Source organism: Gymnoscopelus microlampas, assembly GCF_963454915.1.
Source record: "Gymnoscopelus microlampas genome assembly, chromosome: 11".
NCBI lineage: Eukaryota > Metazoa > Chordata > Actinopteri > Myctophiformes > Myctophidae > Gymnoscopelus > Gymnoscopelus microlampas.
In genome coordinates, this window is record NC_139948.1 from 26043416 (window position 1) to 26067725 (window position 24310).

At 41.6% G+C, this 24310-nt stretch overlaps 2 protein-coding genes across 2 annotated transcripts; both read right to left on the reverse strand.

The window, feature by feature from the left end:
• Window positions 1-4162: 4162 nt before the first annotated feature.
• LOC311055719 (mast cell tryptase-like) lies at window positions 4163-6726 on the reverse strand (the record flags this gene model as incomplete). Its single annotated transcript, XM_084071989.1, has 5 exons — window positions 4163-4408; window positions 4489-4622; window positions 4984-5258; window positions 5372-5597; window positions 6666-6726. The coding sequence occupies 5 exons, from the start codon at window positions 6724-6726 to the stop codon at window positions 4163-4165; spliced, it is 942 nt and encodes a 313-aa protein (XP_083928115.1).
• Window positions 6727-9192: 2466 nt separating this feature from the next.
• On the reverse strand, window positions 9193-24253 carry LOC311056298 (uncharacterized protein). The gene is made up of 11 exons (XM_084072817.1): window positions 24084-24253; window positions 23271-23570; window positions 16225-16308; window positions 15771-15904; window positions 14127-14180; window positions 13784-13943; window positions 13594-13694; window positions 12494-12542; window positions 11713-12096; window positions 10936-11507; window positions 9193-9317 (listed from the first exon to the last, which is right to left on the reverse strand). Exons 1-10 carry the CDS (start codon window positions 24103-24105, stop codon window positions 10936-10938), a joined length of 1860 nt encoding a protein of 619 aa, XP_083928943.1. The 5' UTR covers window positions 24106-24253; the 3' UTR covers window positions 9193-9317.
• Between the last annotated feature and the right edge of the window lie 57 nt (window positions 24254-24310).

The window sequence follows — 24310 nt, forward strand, 5'->3', positions numbered from 1 at the left end:
TAAAAAATACCCTTTACATTTCTTTATTGGAACGAGGCTTCATGATATCCTCAGAAATAGCCATTTTAACGGAACAAAATTATTTATCAGAATTTTCATTAATTCTGACGGTCTCTATAAAAAAAAGTGACACTTGTGGTGTTAGGGTCCGAAATGACCCGGCAGAGAAGTGTGTACCCAGGGGGCAAAACCCCCTTTTTTTTTGAATGCTGCATTTGCCCTGCTATAAAAGGTTGGCCACCAGAAATAATATCTATGACCCCGTAGGATCACAACCTATATGGACAACCCGGTCAATTTTTTGCTGGAAATCCAATATGGCCGCCTCAATATTGGCCCCTATCAGTACCCAGGGGCAAATGGGGGTATGCTGCATTTTCCCTGCCCTAAAAGGTTGGCCACCAGAAATAATATCTATGACCCAGTAGGATCACAACCTATATGGACAACCCGGTCAACTTGCTGCTGCTGGATATCCAATATGGCCGCCTCAATATTGGCCCCTTTCAGAAAATAGCTTTGGCAATAACTTTTGAACCAGATTGGCTAGAAATAAAAACTTGGTGTCTATTTCATGGTTTCAGAGCATGAGAAACTCAATGGAATACTTATCTTTATGATTGGGTGCGTCCGGACCTTTAATTTGCATATTACCAAGATGGACGCCACGCGAAAATTTGTTTTACTATGGCTTTAACAGTGACAGCTGACTCTTATGGCAACAGAGATGGCAGTCCTAAGAGAGCAGCTGCTGCTTTTTCAGGAATCATTGAATGGGCAACCAACTGCAGTCCTCTGGGCAACCTTCCTGGAGATGTCAGATCTTCTCCAAAGGTTTATCTACTACGATCGGGAAGGTGACTGGACAGGACATCTCTGTGAATCAGCAAGAATGCTACCCTACCTCACTGCAGCAGGCCACTACAAATACGGGCAGCAATCTTTACCTCTGTATTTGGCTGAGATGAAGAAACTACCAGAAACAGCTTCAGAGGTACATGAAGCACTGATGGCAGGTGTATTTGTTGGCAGACGAGCAGATGGCAGCCACAACAGTGTTTCTCTTGACATGCTACTGGAGCAGACCTATAATGCCGATGCCAAGGAAGCAAGCAGTCTGGATGGCATTACACTCAGCCCTGCTGCCAGGACAAAATGGGTCTACACAAAACCACTCACTGCAGCTGTCTCTGCAGAGCTCAAGTCTATGCTCCACCTCCACTCCTCCAACCCACACCATGAGTCTGGTCAGAGTCGTGTAATCCGGGATGCAGAGATGGTAGTCAAGGTCATGGCAGCAGTGGAGACTAACCCATTTACAGTGAGCACATCATCCATTATCAACATATCTACAGGACAGTGTGCTGATTCCACAGTCAAGGACCACTTGATGAGTGTGAAAGAACTGGGTCTGAAGGCACTGTGTGAGTCATTGTCCAGTAAACAGAAGAAGACAAGCATAATGAAGCTTAACACTTCCCACACTCAAAACACAAAATCTCAGGGGAAAACCTCAGCACCTGGCAAGAGCAATGAAATTACTGCCCTCCTGCGCATGACCCAAATCATAGCCAGTGGTGGAGAACTCAACCTTGTTGACTTTATAGGCAACCACGAGTGCAGTGGCTTCCCCCCTTCCCTCTTCCAGGAAGATGGCAGGATGAAAACAGGTACCAAGGCAAGCCTTGTGAAGGTCCTGAAAGAGGAGACCAAAGTTGCATGCATCCCTGACCTGCCTACAGAAGACAGAAAAACAGCAGTAGTTATTGATGCCATGTATCCCATACGCCATTGGTCGTTCCTGAAAGGTGAAGCATTTGGAATAATCGCTGAACGATACCAACGTCTGCTGTTGAATGATGTGCCTGCTGGCACAGAGATCATTCACTTCTGTTGTGACCGGTACAGTGGATCTAGTCTTAAGACAGCTGAGCAAGAACACAGATATGCTCGACCAAAACCTACCAAAGAATATGAAGTCAGTATGCGTTACACAGCTCCAGTTTGAGTTTCCTCTGTGACGAATGGTGTGAAAATGAGAAACTTAAGTCGGCCCTTGGTCCAACACATCTTTACCTGGGTGGGTGGTTTAAAGAAGAGACAAGGAGTGTGGTGATCAAGGAGGGGTCTATTGAAGATGTCCCTGCACTAGAATCCACACAACAGAAAGCTGATACAAGAATAATACTCCACACCCTGTACAGTGTCCAGAATGACAAAGTTGACAGAGTTGTCATCCATGCCAATGACACAGACATCATCATCATGTGCCTTTACTATGCAGCAACCCATCTCAGATGCCTTCCAGAGCTGTGGGTGAGAACAGAGCAAAATTCATACCTTCCTATCCATCAAATTGTATCAGCACTGGGGCTTGCACAGTGTCGTGCCCTGCCCTTTATCCATAGTTTAAGTGGCAGAGATACCACCAGCTATCCCTTCTTCACTGGGAAGAAGGCATGGTTCAGGGCCAGCATGCGTCTGGATCTCCCTGCACTTGAGGAGTTTGGTGAAAACTCTTCTGATTCCCTCTCATATGACGTCATCAATCAGGCACGAGACCTCACAATTGCTGTATATACATCCAAAGCGGACCACCCGGAGGATTTTGACCTGAGTAAGCTTAGAGTGTACAAGTTCCTCAATAATAGATCAACCCTCTTAAAGCTGCTGCCCCCGACAGAGAATGCCTTTGACCTGCACCTGAAAAGAGCTGTTCTAGCAACCATAATAGATAAATGTGCACATATCGCCAAGCCGGATATTCCTTCTTTCACAGAGTATGGATGGTCTCTCAGTGCTAGCAATGCAGTCCCCCTTGCATCTACCGAGCCAGCCTTGCCTTTGTCAATGAACAAGGCAATATCATGCCTCTGTTCCTGTGCAAAGAAGGCAATTCCATGCTACTTAGGATGCCGTTGCCAGGTACTGGAGACACGATGCAGCAGGATCAGTGCAACACATGACAACAGTGACAGTGAATAGCATTGTACCATAGTATCATTAGCTTTAGAAGCAGGCAAGACAGCACCATAGAGGTCAAAATGAACCTTTTGTAGGCCACCTCAACTCTGCCTTTACTCTATTTGTCACTAAGTAGTCTATATTTTATATTATGGTACTAGAATGCATACCACTATGTTAATTTGTATAGCCCTAAAGTTGAAGTTTTTGGCAAGTCTTGGAGTGTGCATGTGTATGTTTATATTGCATTTAGTTAATTAAAATGATACATAAGATACATTGTGCGCTTTTTCTCCGATTTTTCTCTGCAATCATCCCCACAACTATAGATCTATAAATCAATAAATCTGGGGGGAAATGTAATACCATACATTATTTATGACTGCAGCCATATTGACAAAATAGAAATGAAAGCTCAAACTGACCAAATGTGTTCATATTGCTTAAAAAGCAGACTTTTTGCCATAACTGTCACTGTAAAAGTCATAGTAAAAATCATTTTCGCGTGGCGTCCATCTTGGAATTATGCAAATTAAAGGTCCAGACACACCCAATCATAAAGATAAGTATTCCATTGAGTTTCCCATGCTCTGAAACCATGAAATAGGCACCAAGTTTATATTTCTAGCCCATCTGGTTCAAAAGTTATTGCCAAAGCTATTTTCGGATAGGGGCCAATATTGAGGCGGCCATATTGGATTTCCAGCAGCAAGTTGACCGGGTTGTCCATATAGGTTGTGATCCTACTGGGTCATAGATATTATTTCTGGTGGCCAACCTTTTATGGCAGGGCAAATGCAGCATACCCCCCTTTGCCTCTGGGTACTGATAGGGGCCAATATTGAGGCGGCCATATTGGATTTCCAGCAAAAAATTGACCGGGTTGTCCATATAGGTTGTGATCCTACGGGGTCATAGATATTATTTCTGGTGGCCAACCTTTTATAGCAGAGCAAATGCAGCATACCCCCCTTTGCCCCCTGGGTAAAGTGTCACTATTTTTAATAATATCAAAACATTTTAAAGTTAAAAAACTAAAACAAGTATTTTTTGTAGTATTCTTTTTTGGAAGTGTGCTCTAATTTTAGTCTATTACAGCTAGATAACATAATTATCCATTGTCTTCATTATAGGAAATATAATGAGTGAAATTTAATATTTTTATAATTGAAAACAAGATATATTGAAAGATGAAACCCTAACCTGTAGTTGGTGGCAGGCCAGCACAGGTGACTTTCAAGTCACTGTTAGTCCCAGAGGAGGTGAAGGTGATGAATCCTGGCTGGTCGCTGGTTATCTGACTGTTGATCCAAGACTGGTACTGAGACACTCTGGTGTAGACTCCAGGTTTATTAGGCCGGGCGCAACCCACACCGAAGCTCACTACTCCAGACTGAATCCAGCGGGCACCTTCTTTGCTCACCATTGGGCCTCCTGAATCTCCCTGTAGGGAAACACATACTGCATTAAAACAATGAGATATTTCCAGGAAGAAACAATGAACACAACCATTCAAATGATCACCTGACATGAGTCCTTCCCTCCAGCACAGATCATATTGTCAGTGATTCTGCCCACTCCATAGTTGCAGTTACACTGTCTGTTCCCCACCACTGGAACCTCCACTTCCTGTAGGTTTTGGGGGGAAGAGAGGGCAACTAGGGAGACACAAAGTTAGTTTCATGAGCAAATGACCATATCAAATGTTTTGTTTTCTTTAATCAGTCAACTGACCTGCTGCATAACGGTGATGACTACCTGATATGAACATATCTCCCATCCTCTCTTTCTGTACTGCACCATTTATAAGATAAATGGCTTTAAATGTACTACTCTGACCTACTCACTACCTGTAAACCAAACCAGATCATCAGGCAATGAGGTAAACATAGAAATCTATCTTAATCAATGTGTGTTTATTTCTTCATTTAATTATTGACGACGACCAGGGACAAATTAATTCACCCGGTATGAAATGCTACAAACAAAATGGGCTTCGTTTTGATTCACTATACTCACCATCAGTTCCAATGGTGCCCCAGCCAGTGATCCAGCTGTCGATGCCACTGTAGAAGGTGCTCCCCGATGCTGCCAGGCAGACTGGTCGGATATAGTCGGTAAACGTCACCGGTGATGAAAGTTTCAGAAGAGCGATGTCATTATCACTAGTTACACTGTTGTAGTTGTTGTGGCGGATGACGTGGCTAACCGACAGAGAGACCTTGGGGTTGGCTTGTTCTAGACTCTGCAGACCCAGATAAACAGTGACACCAGATGTGTCATGTGCATGATTACTAGGAGTAAAGAAAAAAGACAAAATGAGCACAATATTCACTTTTCTTTTTGCAAGTATTAATGAACTAGTCTTGTGAGAGTAGCGGATCTCTTGCTGGTAATAATACCCCACCTGTTGAAGCAGTGAGCAGCTGACAGCACCCATTCCTTGTTAATAAGAGATCCTCCACATTGAAAAGTGTGTGGTGGTATACTTATACGTATATAGGCCTGCCAGGGCCAGCTCCCAGCTGGAGCGTCTTCACCTCCAACTATCCTGGTGTTCAGAGGTGACTGGCCACACACTGAGAGAAACACAACTGTCAATAGATATGGGTGGCAAAACCAATAGAGTAATGCTTAATTCATGTGCTGTCATACGATGAAGTGTAAATCAGGCTTAACCACTTCAACAGGACTCTATACTAGATTCTACAGTTCTTCTACAACAAATCTCTTGCTGAAAATAGCCAATCTACAATGCTTTGTAGCTCACATGTGTGAATTTGTACAACTGAATGAATGGGGAAATAGCATAGGCTGTATATGCAGCACATGTTCACCATGTAAGTAAAGGTAAAAGATGTGTCACTGAAGACTAAATATCTGTGTTCTGTTTTAGGACTTAGACTGGGGTTTTACATACAGTAAATGTTCGTAACCTTATTGAGTCTGAACCTAAATATGGGTCAATTGGCTAGGTTAGACTAAATGAGCAGCCTTAGCAGGGAATTATTGCTCTTTAGCCAGGTAAAAGAAACAATACAATAAAGGTTTACTTACCATCTACTGTAATTGTGAGTGAGTCCCCGAAAAAAGAAATGGAAACAAGCTATTAAAATGACAAATTTAAATAATGTATAGCACATCATTTGTTTTGTTCATCAGGGCAGAGGGGACAGAGGTGCTGTATACACTGTTTCTAAACGTTTGGGTTCATTTTTACACTGTTAGAGTTAAATTAACACTGAGGATTTTACAGTTTAGGTTGGGGTACCAGAGATAAACACAATTGTATCACATGGGCGTCCGTGGCCGAATGCTTCTTCTTCTTCTTCAATGCATAAACGTCTTGAGGTTCATTATTATGGTTATAAACAAAGGGACCTTGCAAAACACAGTCTCATCCTGATGTCTTTAATCCCAGTTTGTTTTTGGAATCACTCATTCATTCATTACTCAGAGATTCTAAATGATCAACACACCAGGTGTAAATCTTCCATCAATGTTCCTGATACTTAAACCAAATAGAACATTTAGTTCGGATTATTATGTTACAATTTAAGGTACTGTAACTAATATTTTATTTGCTTGCGCGCGCGCACACACACACACACACACACACACACACACACACACACGTAAGTATTGGCACTCCGCTTTTAAGGTGTACATTTGGCATGAATAGAGAAACAAACAGTTATTACCTTGACTGAGGGAGAGTCCACTCAAACAGAGCAGACCCACTAGAACCCAGTAAGCCTCCATCCTGATTTCTGCTGAAGTTCACCTGAAACCAGCCAACTTGCTTCAGCTCAGCTGTACTCAGTGTGTTGGTTCAGAGCAAATGATTATTCAGGTGACAGTGCACGGTGCGATATATGTAAGTGCCTCGCCCCTTCGGGGCGAGGCTCCCCAAACACCGTGCACTTACATATCTACCTTACAATTGGAATCTACAGTCATGCGCGAGAATGTTTGTACGAGACCACTGTCCGCGCTGTGCACTGCGCATGCGTGGACGTTCCCTAACCAATTACACGCCACTTCACGCTTACAACTCCTGGACATGGCAACCCCGGCAACCCCGCCCCCCATCCAACTACTGTCTGTCTGACTCTTTGGGAGGCTTGAACGCAGCCAACGCCGTCTCGCTGGCCTGACGGGCTGCTTCATCAATCTGTGCCGCACATTCTGCTCCTGCAAGAGCCTGTGATAGATAGATGAACGGGTGAAATGTGTCCGTCTCTCAGTTTGCTTTCGTTTTCGGTTTGCGTCTTGAAACAAACACTGCTGTTGCTCTCGCTTTTGGTTTGCGTGTCGAAAACGTCTACAGCCTACTACACGAAAGCCTCGCGCCAGCGACTAGACGGAAGGGTCGCGTAGCGACCCGCACCTCTAGTATCGCTACAAGGGTCTGGCCAGGGCTTGCGGGCTAGGAAAAAAGAGTGCACAAGTACCTGATGGCCTGAAATGTGATGTGTGAGCTCACGTTCAACATCACCGTGCCCTGGCCCTAGTGTTGAAATAATACCTCTACAAGGCCTTATGATTTGTTATACGCAAATCTCACGATTTAAGTTAAGTTAGTGATATTTTATTATATCACTATTATATCATTATATAACAAAATGTTTTTTTTTGTTAAAAAGGTTAAGCTCAATATTTTGTTAGTAATAATTGCTAATGTACTATTGAGTTATTGTTTTCAATAGGAGGGAGGGAGCTCCCGATCTCTCATCTATCAGAAAATACATTTTCAGGTGGGTTGCCAATATCTGCCAATCAGGTGAGAGTACCTAGTATAGACGGATTTCCGCGCGACGTCATCACAGAGCAGAATGCGCAATCTGCGCATGCCCGGGTGAAAGGCGCGTTCGAAAATACAGCCCTGAGCGGCAGTGAGCGCACTGGCCAATACAAACTAATAGGCGAGTGTGCTCCGGTGCGTAATTTCCAAACGCACCCATAGGCTTCCCCCTCCTCTGCGCGGTCATATTCCTCTCATGTTTACTAACAGGAAACCTGTCTATAGAGCGTGCCAAAAATCCTGAAGGGGGCGTCAACAAGTGTCTTTTGGTAGGGGCGGACATCTTTGAGGGGTAAAAACCAGGTTGACTTAACATTGCCCCCCTCAAGTATGTCTGCAGCTACTATGCCACGCCCCCCCGTGGTGACGAGTCGTTGGCACGCTCTATATATCAGCTTAAATCTGTGTGTTCCAGTTTAAAAAATGTCTGCACATTTGTCATCACTTCCAATTTCTGTATCTTGTATGAATTCTCTACTGGTTGTATAAAATTTGTATTCCGACCTGAAAATTCTGGAGGGAGCTCCCTGTTACTGAACAATCACAATGATTACTATAAGAATAAATAGAGCTAGTTAACACTAATTTGAATGCACACACAAATCACTTAACCTACTTTTAAATTACCTACTTTTGTTTTTATTCACCTCATAACCTCTGTAGCGCTTTGACATTTACTTTACTCTACAAATAACATATTGTTTGCAGTGTTTCTTTCCTCCCCCCAAGCTGCTGGTATCATAATGCAGTGGTTCTCAAAATGGGATCTGTGGACCCCCAAGGGTCATTGAAGAGGTTCCAGGGGGGCCCCAGCAAAATGAGTTAATATAGTATAAAATCTGTTTAAAAAACTTCTACCCTATTTTTTACTTTCAAATAAATTCTTGAAAAATGGTGGAATATTTGTGAAACATTTAACAACAAATCTTGTATTTTCCGATGGTCCTTGACATGATAATAATGATAATGTACTCAAGCTATGTGTTAAAATTCAAGCCTGTGAGTGTGAAACTTGCTTGGTGCCTACAGTACATGTGTGCATCGCCACCTTATGGCTGTAAAAGATAACAGCAACACAAAGTGTGGCTCTGATTATAGTATAGTATCTTAATTCCATTGAAAAAGCGGTATTTCTTACTTATGTATTGTTTATTTTATTTTTTTGCAGCAGTGGAAAACCAATGACATCTGACAGAAATCACAAAGAGAAATGAAGAGAAATGTATACCTTGGTAAGCTACAACAGTGGAATGCAATAGAGTTAATGGAGTTAAATGAAGAAAATAGATCTACGTACAAGCACACAACACGTCACAACACTATGCGTTGTGAGCTTGAAGATTGGCCATTTTCAGCAAGCAACAAGCTATAAATCAGGCTACGGCCCTTAAGTGTGTGAGTTTCAGTGGATGAATGTCAGAGGTCTTTAAGGGTGTCTTGTCCCTGGGGGTTCTCCAGCCAGTGAGGAGGCCAGCTAGCTTTGACGCTGGGTCTGTCCTTCACCAGGGCATAATACTCTGCCAGTTTAGGGTAATGCTCTGCAGACAGCCTATGGAAGAGAGAAACGACACATTATCAGTATAACTATGAAATGGTGCATAGGCAATTTAGAATAATCAACATTTATTTAAAAAATAAAAAAACAGCATTTTGCGTTATTAGATTTAAAAATACATATTTCTGAGATTATACAGTTCTCTTGCAACGCTGAGGTCTGGACCTGAGCTCAGTCCATTTATGTTATTATATTATATATATTATTTCTTCTGCACATGCAAATATAAAAAGAAAAAAAGCAAATGCACAATTTTTCTAAATGTAATGAATACTTATTACCGTGGGAGTGGCTAGTTTTGGGAAATATTTCTTCTGTCTGGACGGATGTATTTGTGTTGTATTGTCTATTGTCTTGTGTATTTTATGATTCTGCACATTTATGCTAAGGACCCCCTCGAAAACAAAATTATACATCTCGTAGATTAGAATGATAAACCCCCTAAAGTCCTTCCGGTAATGTATTTCGTAAATTCGTAGCCAAACACATTCTGAGGCCAACCCAGCTCTCAAGGCAATTTATGAGGATGTTATGGTCAGTTGTATCGAATGCTGCACTTGCATCAAGAAGAACCAATACAGACAGGGTCCCCACACATTTTTAGCAACGAATTTCCAAAACTTTTCCAAAACTTTTCCAGAATGTTTAGCCCAATTTCCAGGCCTATATAACAATCATTCGGCGCAATAATGTGTCTCTTACTCCTATGTAGAATGCCCAAAGATAGGCAGTGTAGCAAAAATAAAGTTTGAGACATACATTAGGCTGCCGTCACACAGCCCGTTCGGCGAAAAACTACTTATGTTACATATTTCGTGTAATATTATTCATGTTTATGAAAATGTTTTGTTTTAACAAAATCAATAGCCAAAAACAATGCATAGCCAAATATTTTTCCAGGACCCTTGATAAATTCCAGGACCTTTGATGATGTTTGATCAATTTCAAACCTTTTCCAGTACTGGATTTTTTTTTTTTTTATTTCAAAATATTTCCAGGAATTTCATGACCGTGGGGACCCTGTACAGAACAGCCTTCATCTCCCCTGCAAATAACCTGATTCAGAATTGATTCACATTCACTATCACTGCACCACCCACTTTTAAGCTTTTCCAATGGCCCAGGGACTTGTTTCCATTGAAACATATAATTTAGAAGAATTGGTTACAATGCAAGAAGCCAATAGGCTTATTGGCAGTTTTATAGGTGGTGTAAGTGATGGCTTTTGTTAAAAAGTTAAAGCTCTATATTCTGATAGTAATCACTGATATGGTTTGTTCAGTAAGAGGGGTCTCCCCGACCCAATCTCTCTAGCTCTTAAATTAACAGAAAATACATTTTCAGGACGGGATACTTATCCCACTATGCAAAGTAACATTAAGAAAATGCTATTCTCTTTCCTGTATATCCCTATACCCCACACCCACCCACCCGCACAGTCGCACACACACACACACACACACACACACACACACACACACACACACACACACACACACACACTGCAACCCGATCTACCCCCCCCCCCCCCCCCCCTGTCTGTCTGTCACACAGATACAGTCTCTACCTAAAGGGCGCACACACACACACACACACACACACACACACTGACTCATGCAGTGTGGTTGCAGTCCTGGTCTGTGAGTTTCTTCAGCAGCTCTATGACTGTATCTTGTTTGGAGCAGAGTCGCTCCAGTGCTTGGCACATTCTGTGCTGTGAGTCACAGATGTTTCGCAGAGTGGTCAACATAACCATCTCCCTCCTCTCACGTCTCTTCTCCAGAGCCTTGTCTTGGCCACAGCAGCCTTGTTTCCAGGTGAGACTTGATGGCCTCTTTCTTTTGAAGCCATAAGTCTTTCTTTTGATGTTCTGGTCATGAGCGTTTGGGACTGAGGAAGGCAGGTGGTGATTCTGTGACAGTAGAGTACTTGTGGCTGGCTCTGATTGGATGGATTGCTGCTGAACTGTTGTTTCATCATTGGTATTTCCAGTAGTGACAGGTTGAGTGTTGTTTTCAGAACCTGATGTGTGAAGACGCCCATCACCATGAGAGATACTTTGTCCGTCATTTTCTGTCTTTATCTGCTCCTCTTTAATATTCACTTCTCCCACCTGTTCCTCACAGAGCTGTGTTTTTATTGGTCCATCTTTTTCCTGTCTCTTAATAATAACCTCTTGATACTCTGTGGGTGACAAACAGTGCAATGGTATTAAAATGTTATATTAAAGTCAGTTCACTCAAATGCTTGATTTAACATAAGAATCAAGCTCTGAAATACTGGAATCCAACACAACCTATATCTCACTCAAGAAACACAAATACATTTATTTGCAAAGTTAGTAACAAAATTCTACCCTTTTTAATATTCACATAAATACAACACATACCTGTGGTCATGGTTCTATGTGACACAACAGCATCATCCTGCTCGTTACTAATTGAGAAGATTGGGAAGGGAGGGATTTCAGACAGGTTGCAGGTTGTTGCAGCCTGCCTGTCTATGCAGTGTGAGGCCTTAGTCATTTGACGGCTTTTGGGCAAGGCTCTTCTACAGGTTTCATTGGCAGAACTCTCTTCTGCGTTAACTTCTTCAGCACATTGACAGGAATTGAGGGGTAAATCTGATCTGGTTAGTAAGGGCATCTCTGTTGTCGTCATGTCCTGTGTTTCTGTCCCAGTGCTGTCCTCTCTAGGCTCTTCACTATGCTGCGTCTCATCATCATCATCATCATCAGCAGCAGCGCAGTCTTCTAGTGGCATACACCAATTCTCTGTTCACAAACAGGGCTAGATTATTACTTCAGAACAACAAAGTTATCTAATGATTGGTACTTTGTGGCTGATTGTGATTGATTGAATGAAAAAGGTGAATGTAATAGTTTTAATATTTCTTCTTATCATCTCTTCGGAGCAGCCTACTGATCATTCCCACCAACCTTTATGAAAACTGGTCATCTGTTCTAAAGTTATTTTGCTAAAAGACACAGACAGACAGACAGACAGACAGACAGACAGACAGACAGGGGCAGAAACATAACCCCCATACAACGCTGTTGGTGCATGGTGGTAAAGCTGTCAATTCAAGCTGATTGCTTATTCATTCATTCATTACATTGCTCTATAACAAGATACTGTTGACATTATGAGATGCAACAATTATGTACCAACCTGATTCCAAATCTTCTTTACTGTTGGATGAAAGGATACTTCTTTTGGTCTAAGACAAAAAATAAATTCATTTCATTTATACGTGCTGTAATTATAATGCAGCCAATCGTGATTTCATAGGTATCATTATCATCAACAAAAAACATTGAACAAAAAGGCCATTGTGAGAAGTGGTCTACAGTCTGTTTTAGTTCTAATCTTGCATCAATTATTTCATTCCTGTTATTCTCTTAGCAAAGCTTTGAGAATGTATTTTTATATTCAGGTTTTTAATTCTACTCTTTATTGTATTCCATTTAACAAACCTGCCCATGAACATCACTTACATTTCAAGTCCTTTATTGTCACATAATATAATACAGCTGAGCTAGTGACAGACCTCCTTTAAACCTCTCCTCAAACAGAGCATCTGTTTTTCTTTTATAGTGCATGTGCATTAGCGGATGACTTCCCCCATTTTCAACCTATATTCATATAATTGGTCCTCACTAATGCACATGATAATATGGTATCAATTTTGTCTACTCCGTCTGTGTCTCAGAGGAGGTCTGATGACCAGTGACATCATCGATGGAGAATCCAAGCTAATAGAAATGGCAGGCTTTCCATTCCTGGAAAGGTAGCATGCTATAATGGAAGCCATTGTTTTCGCGTTAATACAAATCTAGTTTGGGGGGAAAAAAACTGCCTAACGATGATGTCACTGGTAGGCGGATTTCTGAACTGTGAACAGCCCTCCTATGAGACACAGACCAAGTGGGAACAAATTGTACCTTTAAGTGTACTTGTCTTCTGTGCATAAAAGCACGCTCATCATATTTAGGATGCACACGAATGTCCCTGCGGACGAGCTGATGATGAAATGTATGTCGTATGACGAGGCTACATGGAAGCGTCTTCACTACTGAACACCACATTGTGATTTGTGTGTTTTTTTCTTCACACATAGTAACTTAGCTAAAGATTGGACAGTGAGGTAACAACTTTTTAAAATAATTACTTCTTTACTTTGTGAGTTTTGTGAGATATTGCAGAGGTGCACTAGGCAAAGCCAGGCACAAAGGGAAGATGGAAACAGCTACCTATCATTGGCATCTTACCGCAGACAATCTCTTGAGAGGGATTTTTAAGCAGGTCCTGCTTAAAAATTGTTCGCCAATATCTTCATACCCTTTAAGGATGAACCAGGACCTCTTCTCTCCTGGAAGAAGAAAAAAAACAGTCATTCCCTAATCAGTTTAGCCTCTGTGTTTATTCTATAATTAGTTGATAAGTATTCATCATCTTCACCTTCTTTCATTTCAGAATCATTTCCCTTGCTTTCTGTTCGTCTTTCACCCTCCGAGTCTTCATCCTCCACTCCTTCGTCTACCTCATCATGTTCTTTTTCATTCCTCTGCTGCACAGGTATCGTGTGGCCTCCATTCTTCATCTTCCTGCAATTATTCATCTGACTCGAGTAAGAGAGAAAGATCAGACATTACACATTTTCAACCTACCTTCATATAATAGGTCCACTCTTCACTAATGCTCATTATAAGATTGTACCATTTCTCTCTACTCGCTCTGTGCCTCAGCGGAGGGCTATGGAATGTTCAAAAACCTGTTTAAGTTATTGCCCATATAAGATCACCTTTTTATCCTCTGTGTTTCTCTTCTTAAACCCAGGAGTCGTCAAACGACCCTGCTGTGATGGTGACAGTTAGAGGGTAAAGACAGAGAATGGAGACTGTTCAGTTCCTCAACATTGTGCCAACAAATAGCAAATACATAGCAATAAAGTAACAATAGTAACATTTAAAATAAACAAAATATATACAATAACAATAGCACATTGTGTGGTATAGTATGTACATTTATCTATGTGTAACTGAACTGTAAATACTATATACAGTATACGTAAGTGTCGGGTGTGCCCTGCCACTGTATCACCAGTAATATCTGCATAGAGCTAAATGTGTTCAGAGAATCAACTGTCATGTATATCAACAGATATGTACATTATAGTGTATGACCAGTAATATGTGCATACATTAGGAATATACAGTATGTGCAGATAACGAACAGTTATGTGTATCAACAATATGTACAGTCAATCAAAGTTGAGCCACATTTAATGAAGTGAGTAGCCTACTATACACTTCATTGGTGGTGACAATCATTAGCAGCAGATATGCTAGGCAGGCTATTGTAGTAGTAGTAAAGCTGCACTATGCAAGATTTTAAAACAAACATAAATGTTGCATAATTCTCTAAATCACATAAATGTAACAGAAATTACCTTTTATTCCTGTTGATTGTTGATTATTGATTGATTAATGATTCTTTCTATTCCTATTTCATAACTTGTTCTGTATGACTGTAAGCTCAATCAGTTCATTATTAGTGCACAGTGTTATGATCATGTCTGGTTGGAGTGTCCTTGTAGAGAATGTAAACATAGGCTCGGCTAAGGCGGATAAGGGGGGCACATGGATGATGTTTACTGAGGAAGGAGACTGTTCAGCCAAAATACTGCATCAGGGTCGTCTATATCGCATTTGTACCCATGAGAGTGACTTTGCATCCTCCTGGAACTTTGTATCTAGTTATTTCTAACTTTGAGATCAGTGTCAGACTCCCGAACCATTTGAGGCGATTTTCACCACTTTCCATTCATCACTCTCTCTCTCATTTGTGTGTGCAATCATTATATTATTGTCATCTGTTGTATCAATTAAACCTACTAAAAGACATTTAGTAGCATTCTTCATTCTCTCACGAGGAAATATTTAATTTCCAGTAAAAAACTAAAAACGAAATAACAATCTCCTCATCCCCCTGATTAAAATGCTATACTTTTAATTGGGTAAGACCAGTGGAGGTCAACGCTCAGGTCCTGGACCTGGTGAGACGAAGGAGGAGCCCGGCCAGGAGGCCATCCACAGAGCCTAGTCCCTCCACGTGCCAGAGCCTCTCCTCTCCCCCAGCCCCGGCAGAGTAGTTCCGGAGAAGCGGATTGAGTGGCCCTGTCTTGCCCCTACACCCGTCGACCCCAGGCTACAACACTGATTATAATGTACGTCCCTGTTGCATCCACGTGATGTTTTTTTTTATAGAGGGAGAATCAAAATAGTTACCTCTTGCTGCCACTTGGGGCCACCAACATAGTGTGAAAACTCCAGTGCAGCTTTTATAATAAACATTAAAAGCAATACTGATGAATAGTGTACACTACATTGTATCAGTGTATATATAGCATAATATTTTGTGCTGTGCTATACAGTTGAGTTCTTACTTTAAACAACAACTCCAAGGGTTGGTCGTCATAATAGATAGATTGTTTCCATTTCTTATTGTTTCCTTTTCCTCCAAAGTTCTCAAAGGCAGTTGGTGAAAACCAGCACCCCTCACACTCGATACACACCTCACCTAAACAGGGTATAGCGCAAAGATACAGGAACACAAATGAAAGAGAAGATAGCTGCTGAACTTTCAATCCTAATATGAAGGAACAATTTAAAATCTATAGATAAACAAACAATGGATTAGCCTACATCTTAGATGTAACATATGGGCCAAATGGTTCCCAACGCAACTTCAGAAGTTCAGATGTATCGAATGCAGATGTTGGTGCAGACATGAGCACATTAGTAAATTTGTTAAGAATAACCGTAATCACTGAGAGCACTTTTTTGTTTGAACTTTATGGCCATTTGTTAAAGAAGAAAAAGTATTCAATGCCCACTTACCCCTGGCAAGCTGTTTAACATCCAGGGTTCCCTTTTTGCTCCCGCAGGTGACAGGAATCACGTCCAACACAACGCTTGCTCTCTCTAGATGTCAACATCCAATAAATGTTATGTATTGCCAGACCAAAGATTGTCCACAGAGCACAATAATCAGGGCAATGAAGTGTGTGCTTTAAAGAATAGTTAAGAATGTTCATTATGATCTATGTAGTGATGTGCCGTGGCTGACCTGTCACTCTTGGTTCAATAAAACCCTAAAGTCCAGTTTATAGACGACATACACAGAAATTACCGGTCACATGCGCAAGGCATCTTTATTGACAAACAAGGGAGACTCCCTTTATACTATGTGAATAAAAGAACAGCAAATTAATGATATTAAAACAATACGACCTGATATATCACGAAGGCAATTCGCTCCACATCTAGGTCTGCATGCAAACAGGCGCTCGGTTGAGCGCCTGGAGAATTCTAAGGTTCTTATCTTTAGCATTCAGTATATCAAAAACAGTGGATGGCACGTTCGGCCTTCTAATTGGAGTACAGCTTCTGTGCTCCACACTCTATAAAGTAAAGGTTGACGGCCCAAGGTTCCACAATGGACCATCAACCCCTCCTTGGGTACGAATTTAGTACCCACAACACCTAAATGTGAACAGTATTTTATAGCGATTACTTTATAGCATAACATATTGCATGTTTAAAAAATCTGGTCCCATTTTTTTTTTCTTTTTGAGTCATGTGAGCCGAGGAAAACCCTTTTCTTTGAAGGGGAAACTCTGAACTAGGCTGGGGCAGTCCCAAACCTACCATCTGGACATGAGCTCTTATTGGGGACAATTACAGTACATCATTTGATACCAACAAGTGTATAGCTAAACTTAGGTTCCCTCAGTGGGAGTGCTTATTTATTTTTTTATTATTTGTGCATTTTGGTTTCTTCTTCTCCAATTCCTCCGGTTGAGGTAGTCACTTTTCCGAGCCCGGAGGAGGAGGTTCCGACAGAGTCCAAGACTAGCCCCCCCGTATTATACACAGGGGCTCAAACTCCAAGCGCCAGTCAGATCCGTACCCTCCTTGAGGTCAAAAGTCGGGGCGTAGCTATCGTGCAGGGGTGTTCTTCGTCAAGTTCAGCATGGGGGCCCAGGTGGCAATATAATGTTTATGTGGTGTGATTGTGAGAGTGTGTGTAGTTGTTGATTGGGGAGAGGGCCATATATTTATATACATACCCATGCATGGCGAGACATCACATAAGTATATATATATAAAAAATGTAAACCATATATCTATATAGATATCTATGCATGGCGATACATAACATAAATATTTATATATAAAAAAATGTAAAAATGTAAACCATATATCTATATAGATATCTATGCATGGCGATACATAACATAAATATTTATATATAAAAAATGTAAACATACTATAACCCTCCTTGACCTGCCACCCGGCAGGGCACACAGCATAGGAATGTGCAGAGGCCAGGATGCCACCCTCCTTTACCTTGACAAAATGGAATCGGAAACACAACAAAACACCTTTCCTGTGCCTTTTGCACAGGTCAATTGACCTCATTCTCGGGCTGTACAAAATTGTACAATTCTCTTCTGCAACCAATGACCTGTTTCAGAGAAATGGAAGGTTATTGACAGCAGAAGTGTATAAGTCTCTCCTGCAAGCAGTCGACCTGCTTTAGAGAAATGGAAGGTTAACCACAACATAACCAACCTTAATCACACCTTGGTCACGCTTAAGTCTTTCGGACCTCCCCACTCCTGTGCCTCCTGCACCAGGGCGCAGTCACAGGCTAGACCCCTTTCCACTTGAGGTCTACACCCAGGTCACCCTGGATAGAGAGTTCAAGCCTCCTGCTTCCCGGCGTCTTCTTTTCAAAGCCCACCGATCACAGGAGCATCACTCGCTTACATGACTGTTGCACTACGGCGGTCGCTTTGAGCTTGTGATGGCCTGACTGTACATTGAGCCGGAAGCAGCGACCACACGTGTCCTGTCGGGGAGCACGCCATGGTTTTAATGCTTTTTGCGATCCGACCGGCGGGTGACCCAGTCGATAGCGATCCCTTACCCGTTGGCGTGGTTGGCGCCCCAGGCAGGAAACCGACGGTCTTGTCCTGGCCCCGCTTGGCTACGGGAACCAGAATATTAACCGTTTTCACCCGCCTTGCCTGTAACCGGTGAGTCACGCAGCTCCCTTCCGGTTAGGTGTGGACTGTCATCCACGCACCATGTGCTGCCAACCCTAGGAGAGAGCGGCAGTCGGCACATCGACTAGACGGTTCCACAGCAGGATGTTGATTCATCCTTGACAGAACACGGGGGCCCTTCAGTACTTCTCCCCAGCACTATAGATACGTCTTTAACGTGCTCTGGGAGCCTCGCGACCCCGCTGCCGCCTGTTACTGACAAGGGATTGGAGAGCCTACCCCCTAACCTCATCAGTGTTATCATGGCAATAGGAATAAAAGTTAGGTCAATGATCAGCAAAGTAATTGGATACATTTTGCGCCACAATCGATGCACTTAAGTATGACCTCTTTTGAAGATAGTGTAGGTTTCAGCCAGTCCACCGCAACTGGCAACAAACTGCAAAGCAAATGTCCACTGTATGAACTCACTTGACATCCACTCTGCAACCAAAACCCGGCATGTTCTTATACTGTACACCAAACGCACTGACCATTGACATAACAGGGAGATATTCTGAGCCACTACAAACAAACATATAGTTTCGCTTTCGGTTTGTCACATCAAAATAGCATGACAGAAGCCACCAAGTACACCACCCCGAAGTGTGCACCCTTCAGAGGCCGTGGACCGTGCAGCTACTGTCTGTAGTCATAAATGTTCTGCCAAGCATCACCCAACGTGCTCGTGCACTTCTCGACAACACAGCCTAACTCAAGTGCTACCTTTCAATTCACGTAGCTAATTTAGATAACCATTTAAGATCTTTTGGTATCTTGTAAGAGCCTAAATGTCCCCAGTAGGTATGATCACTATTGTTTATGGTATAAAACATCTTGATAAGAAAGGACCACTTACTGCACAGTGTCGAAATGGAAAAGTTTGAGCTGCTCGCCACTAAAACCAACCTAAGCTAGATTATTTATGTTATGACCTCAAATGAGTATATTAAGGGCTATTTTAGTGACCACAAACTTAATTTCTGCAAAAATATAATCACTTAATCTCAGTGCTCTCATAGTTTCAGCTTTAAAAACAAAACAAAAAAATAACAGGCCTCTGGCCTTGCATTTTTAGAACTGGTAAGGGCCTCCTCTTAACTGTAGCATCTTTCACTTAGTGACAACGTTATTCATTAATATATGTCCTTAAATTCGCTTATTCTTATATTTGAGTCTCAGCACTCATTTAAAATTTGCTCTAGAAATTCACTTAAGCAGAACTATATGATTTGTGTCCAACCCAATTACATATATGGACCCAGGAACGGCACGCGATCGAGGGGCATATATGAAATAAGTTGAACCACGGTCCTAATAAATAGAGTGGGTGCGCCTGTCATTCATACTCTCACAATTCCTAATGCATTCACCTCTAACACTTACCCCGAAGTGGGACACACATTCAGCTGCAGCAGTCACACGGTCAGTCACACTGGTCAGGCGTTCTACAGCAGCACACTTCCTGCTTACAGTAGATACAAACATGTACACTTAACAATGACAGAAGGTATCTGTTCTTGACCAATTCCGCACCTTCAGCCTACACGTCTCTGACGTCAAAACATACATATAAAGACCAACTCCTTAAAAAAACAAAAAAACAAACAGGACTTACAGAGGCCTTCATTCATTCGGATGACATACATATAAAGACAACATATATGACACACTGTGGTACCATTTAGGGGTCTTCCCTAGGCTGCCGAGACAGCCTTTCAACGTCAAGACACAGTGTATCGTTTTTGTCAAGACCGCACTGTCAGTCTAAGTGTTTAGTTTTTGTCAAGACTGCACTACCAGTCTAAACCTTCTCGGTCGGACGTTGAAGCACAGTGTATAGTTTTTGTCAAGACTGCACTGTCAGTCTAGACCTTTCGGTCATAGTGTATATATTTTTTTTTCAAGACTGCACTAATAGTCTAAACCGGTCGCAGTGTTCGTTTTTTTCAAGACTGTCACTGTCAGTCTAGACCTTCTCGGTCGGACGTCGCTACATACAAGACAGTGTATCGTTTTTGTCAAGACCGCACTGTCAGTCTAAGTGTTTAGTTTTTGTCAAGACTGCACTACCAGTCTAAACCTTCTCGGTCGGACGTCGGAACATACAAGACGAAACATACAAGACGAAACATACAAGACACATTTAGGCTAGGTGCTATCTCTTCCCATGAACCCGGCGTGGTTTGCGATTTAGAGAGCCGTGCAAAGGCAGCTAGTGTAGTGTCTCATAGAAGTACAGAATGGTGTCTATAGGAGTATAGAATACAGAGAGACAGTGTATTGTCTCAGTAAACTATAGGATCATAGAGTACAGAGAGACAGGGTAGTGTCTCAGTAGACTATAGGATCATAGAGTACAGAGAGACAGGGTAGTGTCTCAGTAGACTATAGGATCATAGAATACAGAGAGACAGTGTACCCTTTTCTTTTCCTTTTTTTGTGTGGAACGTCCTTGCTGTAGAGGCTGGTACTCCGGATTGTTCTTGTGCTGTTAAGCATAATACACTGACATTTTTTAGTTAATAATACAGACTCTGTACATTATGTTTACATTTAAACGGCACCTTAGTGCATTGCATATAGTTTCTCGACTGGTACTTCTAAGAAAATAAAATGTTACTTGGTGCACACTATATGCTCTAAAGAAAGTAATTTATTTGCACTTCATATTTCTCTCCTCACCTCGCCTTTTTTTTTTTTTTTTATATAACTGACTCCAATTTTCTAATCTTAAGGGTTACATTCCCTAGTTATCTGTTTCACCCAATCAAGAGCATCAACGTTGCCATGTGGAGGCACAGGTCCAGCATTCTAAATTTGCAATGAGTCACTTTCGAACTAGCCTAAATATTCAAGGGTTCCAGCAATAATGCTGAAGTAGATATACTACATTGGCCTTTGAAATGTAGTCGAGTAGAAGTAAAAGTATTGACAACTGGAACTACTCTAGTGCAGTACAAATGGAGAACCTCAAAATGTACTCAAGTAAGACACTTGAGTAAAAGTACTTTGTGACCTTCCACCACTGAGGTGGTTATCTTCCTTGCTTGCATTCCTAAGTAGGACAAAATCACTAAACAAAAGTGCTCACAGAGCAGACTACACTATTCACTGACATGTACTTGGGTCAAAGTACCAAAAACAAACGCTGGTATCAGAGTGGAGTGAAAACCCATAGTTAGAAATGTAAAACAAGCAGCCTGTCTCCGCTCACAATTTCTCAGACCTGACATGCACAATTTTCCCTTGAAAATATCAGATCCACCAGCTCGGATTGCTAGTAATGGAATAGCTAGTGAGCTTGTAGATCGGCAGTTTTAGCAGGGCTGAGGTGAAACTGCAGGCAGCTGTAAGGGCTATTTAAGGTAACTACCTCAGGGCTGTACTTAAGCACAATACTGGACTTCATGTACAAGACGACAGCATACATATAACGACAATAAACATGACAACGACATACATAAAGCGACAATAAACATGACAACAACATACATAAAACAACAATAGACATGACATTCGAATGTACTAATTTGAGCTTAGGCTATACGCTATCTTTTCCTTTGAACCCGGCGTAATTAAACTCGGGGCCGTTGCTGGGAGGATAAACTGTCCACCCAGCCAACCTAACGGGACATCATGGGGTATAGGGAGTTCAAAGCCTAATTTAAACCTAAACAAATGTATTATTTTTGATCAAGGCCGCATTTACAGTCCTTAACATCACCTCGCTCGGATGCCGGAGCTAAACATGTATTATTTTTGATCAAGGCCGCATTTACAGTCCTTAACATCACCTCGCTCGGATGCCGGAGCTAAACATAGGCATACGCTATCTTTTCCTTTGAACCCGGCGTAAACTCGGGGCCGTTGCTGGGAGGATAAACTGTCCACCCAGCCAACCTAACGGGACATCATGGGGTATAGGGTGTTCAAAGCCTAGTTTAATACAAAGGTCATTCAATCTGCTGTTCAGTGGTGACTTCACATGCAAACAATAATTTTTACATCTTATCTGTAACAATTGACCTAAATTTGGTATAATACAATTCACATATAGCACCGCGTGTACCCTTCCTGGGGCCCCAAGGAATTGTATCACATAGTGTATGGGCGAATTGTTATTTGGATCTTATGGATCCAGCGGTCGTCTGGACGGGACAGGGTCACGGTCGGGGTCACCAGCTGATGTGCCGTGGCTGACCTGTCACTCTTGGTTCAATAAAACCCTAAAGTCCAGTTTATAGACGACATACACAGAAATTACCGGTCACATGCGCAAGGCATCTTTATTGACAAACAAGGGAGACTCCCTTTATACTATGTGAATAAAAGAACAGCAAATTAATGATATTAAAACAATACGACCTGATATATCACGAAGGCAATTCGCTCCACATCTAGGTCTGCATGCAAACAGGCGCTCGGTTGAGCGCCTGGAGAATTCTAAGGTTCTTATCTTTAGCATTCAGTATATCAAAAACAGTGGATGGCACGTTCGGCCTTCTAATTGGAGTACAGCTTCTGTGCTCCACACTCTATAAAGTAAAGGTTGACGGCCCAAGGTTCCACAATGGACCATCAGTAGGTAACAAAGGCAAGGTAATTGAACAAAAATATTGAACTTCACAAATCAGTGTTTTTCCCTTTAAAATGATATATGATATACATGCGTGTGTACACACATATATATATATATATATATATATATATATATATATATATATATATATATATATATATATATATATATATATATATATATATATATATATATATATATATATATATTTATTTATTTATTTATATAGAATATCTTTAAGCTTGACTCACTCTTGTCTAGTGTCCTATGGGTAAGTCCTAACCAGGTGACGTCACCGTCGTCGTCGTCGTCGTCGTCGTCGTCCTCCTCCTCTTCATCATGCTCATGTCCCTCTTCATTCTCCTCACAATGATACCTCACTCTCTTTCCTCTCCGTAGACAGCTCCTCCTTTTATCCTCTAGAAACCTCAGTCGCTTACTGCTCCTTCGATCATTCAACCCCCTCTCTTCCCCTAGAATTGTCTCTTCCTCCTGCTTCTCCTCATTAGAATCATCTCTGGTGCTCCCCATCTCCATTTCAGATATCCGGTCTGAATTTCAAATGAAAAAAATAAGCCTACTTTTAAAACATGAATATAATGTGTATAATGTTTATAGGCTATCAATGATATTGGCTTTAGCCTTTTAGCCTACTTCATAATCTTACTGCAACGTAAGTAGCAAGTTCAACCACGATTGTCTTTTAGGGTGCTTATATTCTGTGTGGTAATTATCTGGTCAGGTCAACCATAGTGTCAACCGCCAACCCGACAGGGAAACATTTGAAAGGTTGACAGTTGACACACTTACTGACAGAAGCACAATGTAGCTCTAGCTGTGATGTTACATTTCGTATTACATCATGTTATTATGTAAAATGCATACAATATCACAGCCATTTACTACGCCTAGAGGAGCACTTATTGCAGTAGTGCATCCGAAACAAGTCTGCCTGACATTCAGTAAAACGTGTATATTTTTACAAAATAAATCACCAAAGCTATTATATTTCATTGTATTAAATATTTACGGAGGATATGCTCCGTTAATATGCAGCAACTTACCTTGTAGCAGAATTTGAACCATATGGCTATTGAAACACACTTTTCTTTACGCAGAAATGAAACTGAAAGTATAGAAGTTTAACTTCAAGCCCAGAAGTTTGATAATGCACATATAAGTCATAGCGCCGGGTGGACAGCGTACACAGGCTTATGATCTTGTTTTTCGATGTGCACACACTGTATAGGGCTATCATTCTATTTGAGGTAAAGGGCACAGAATAGGCTAC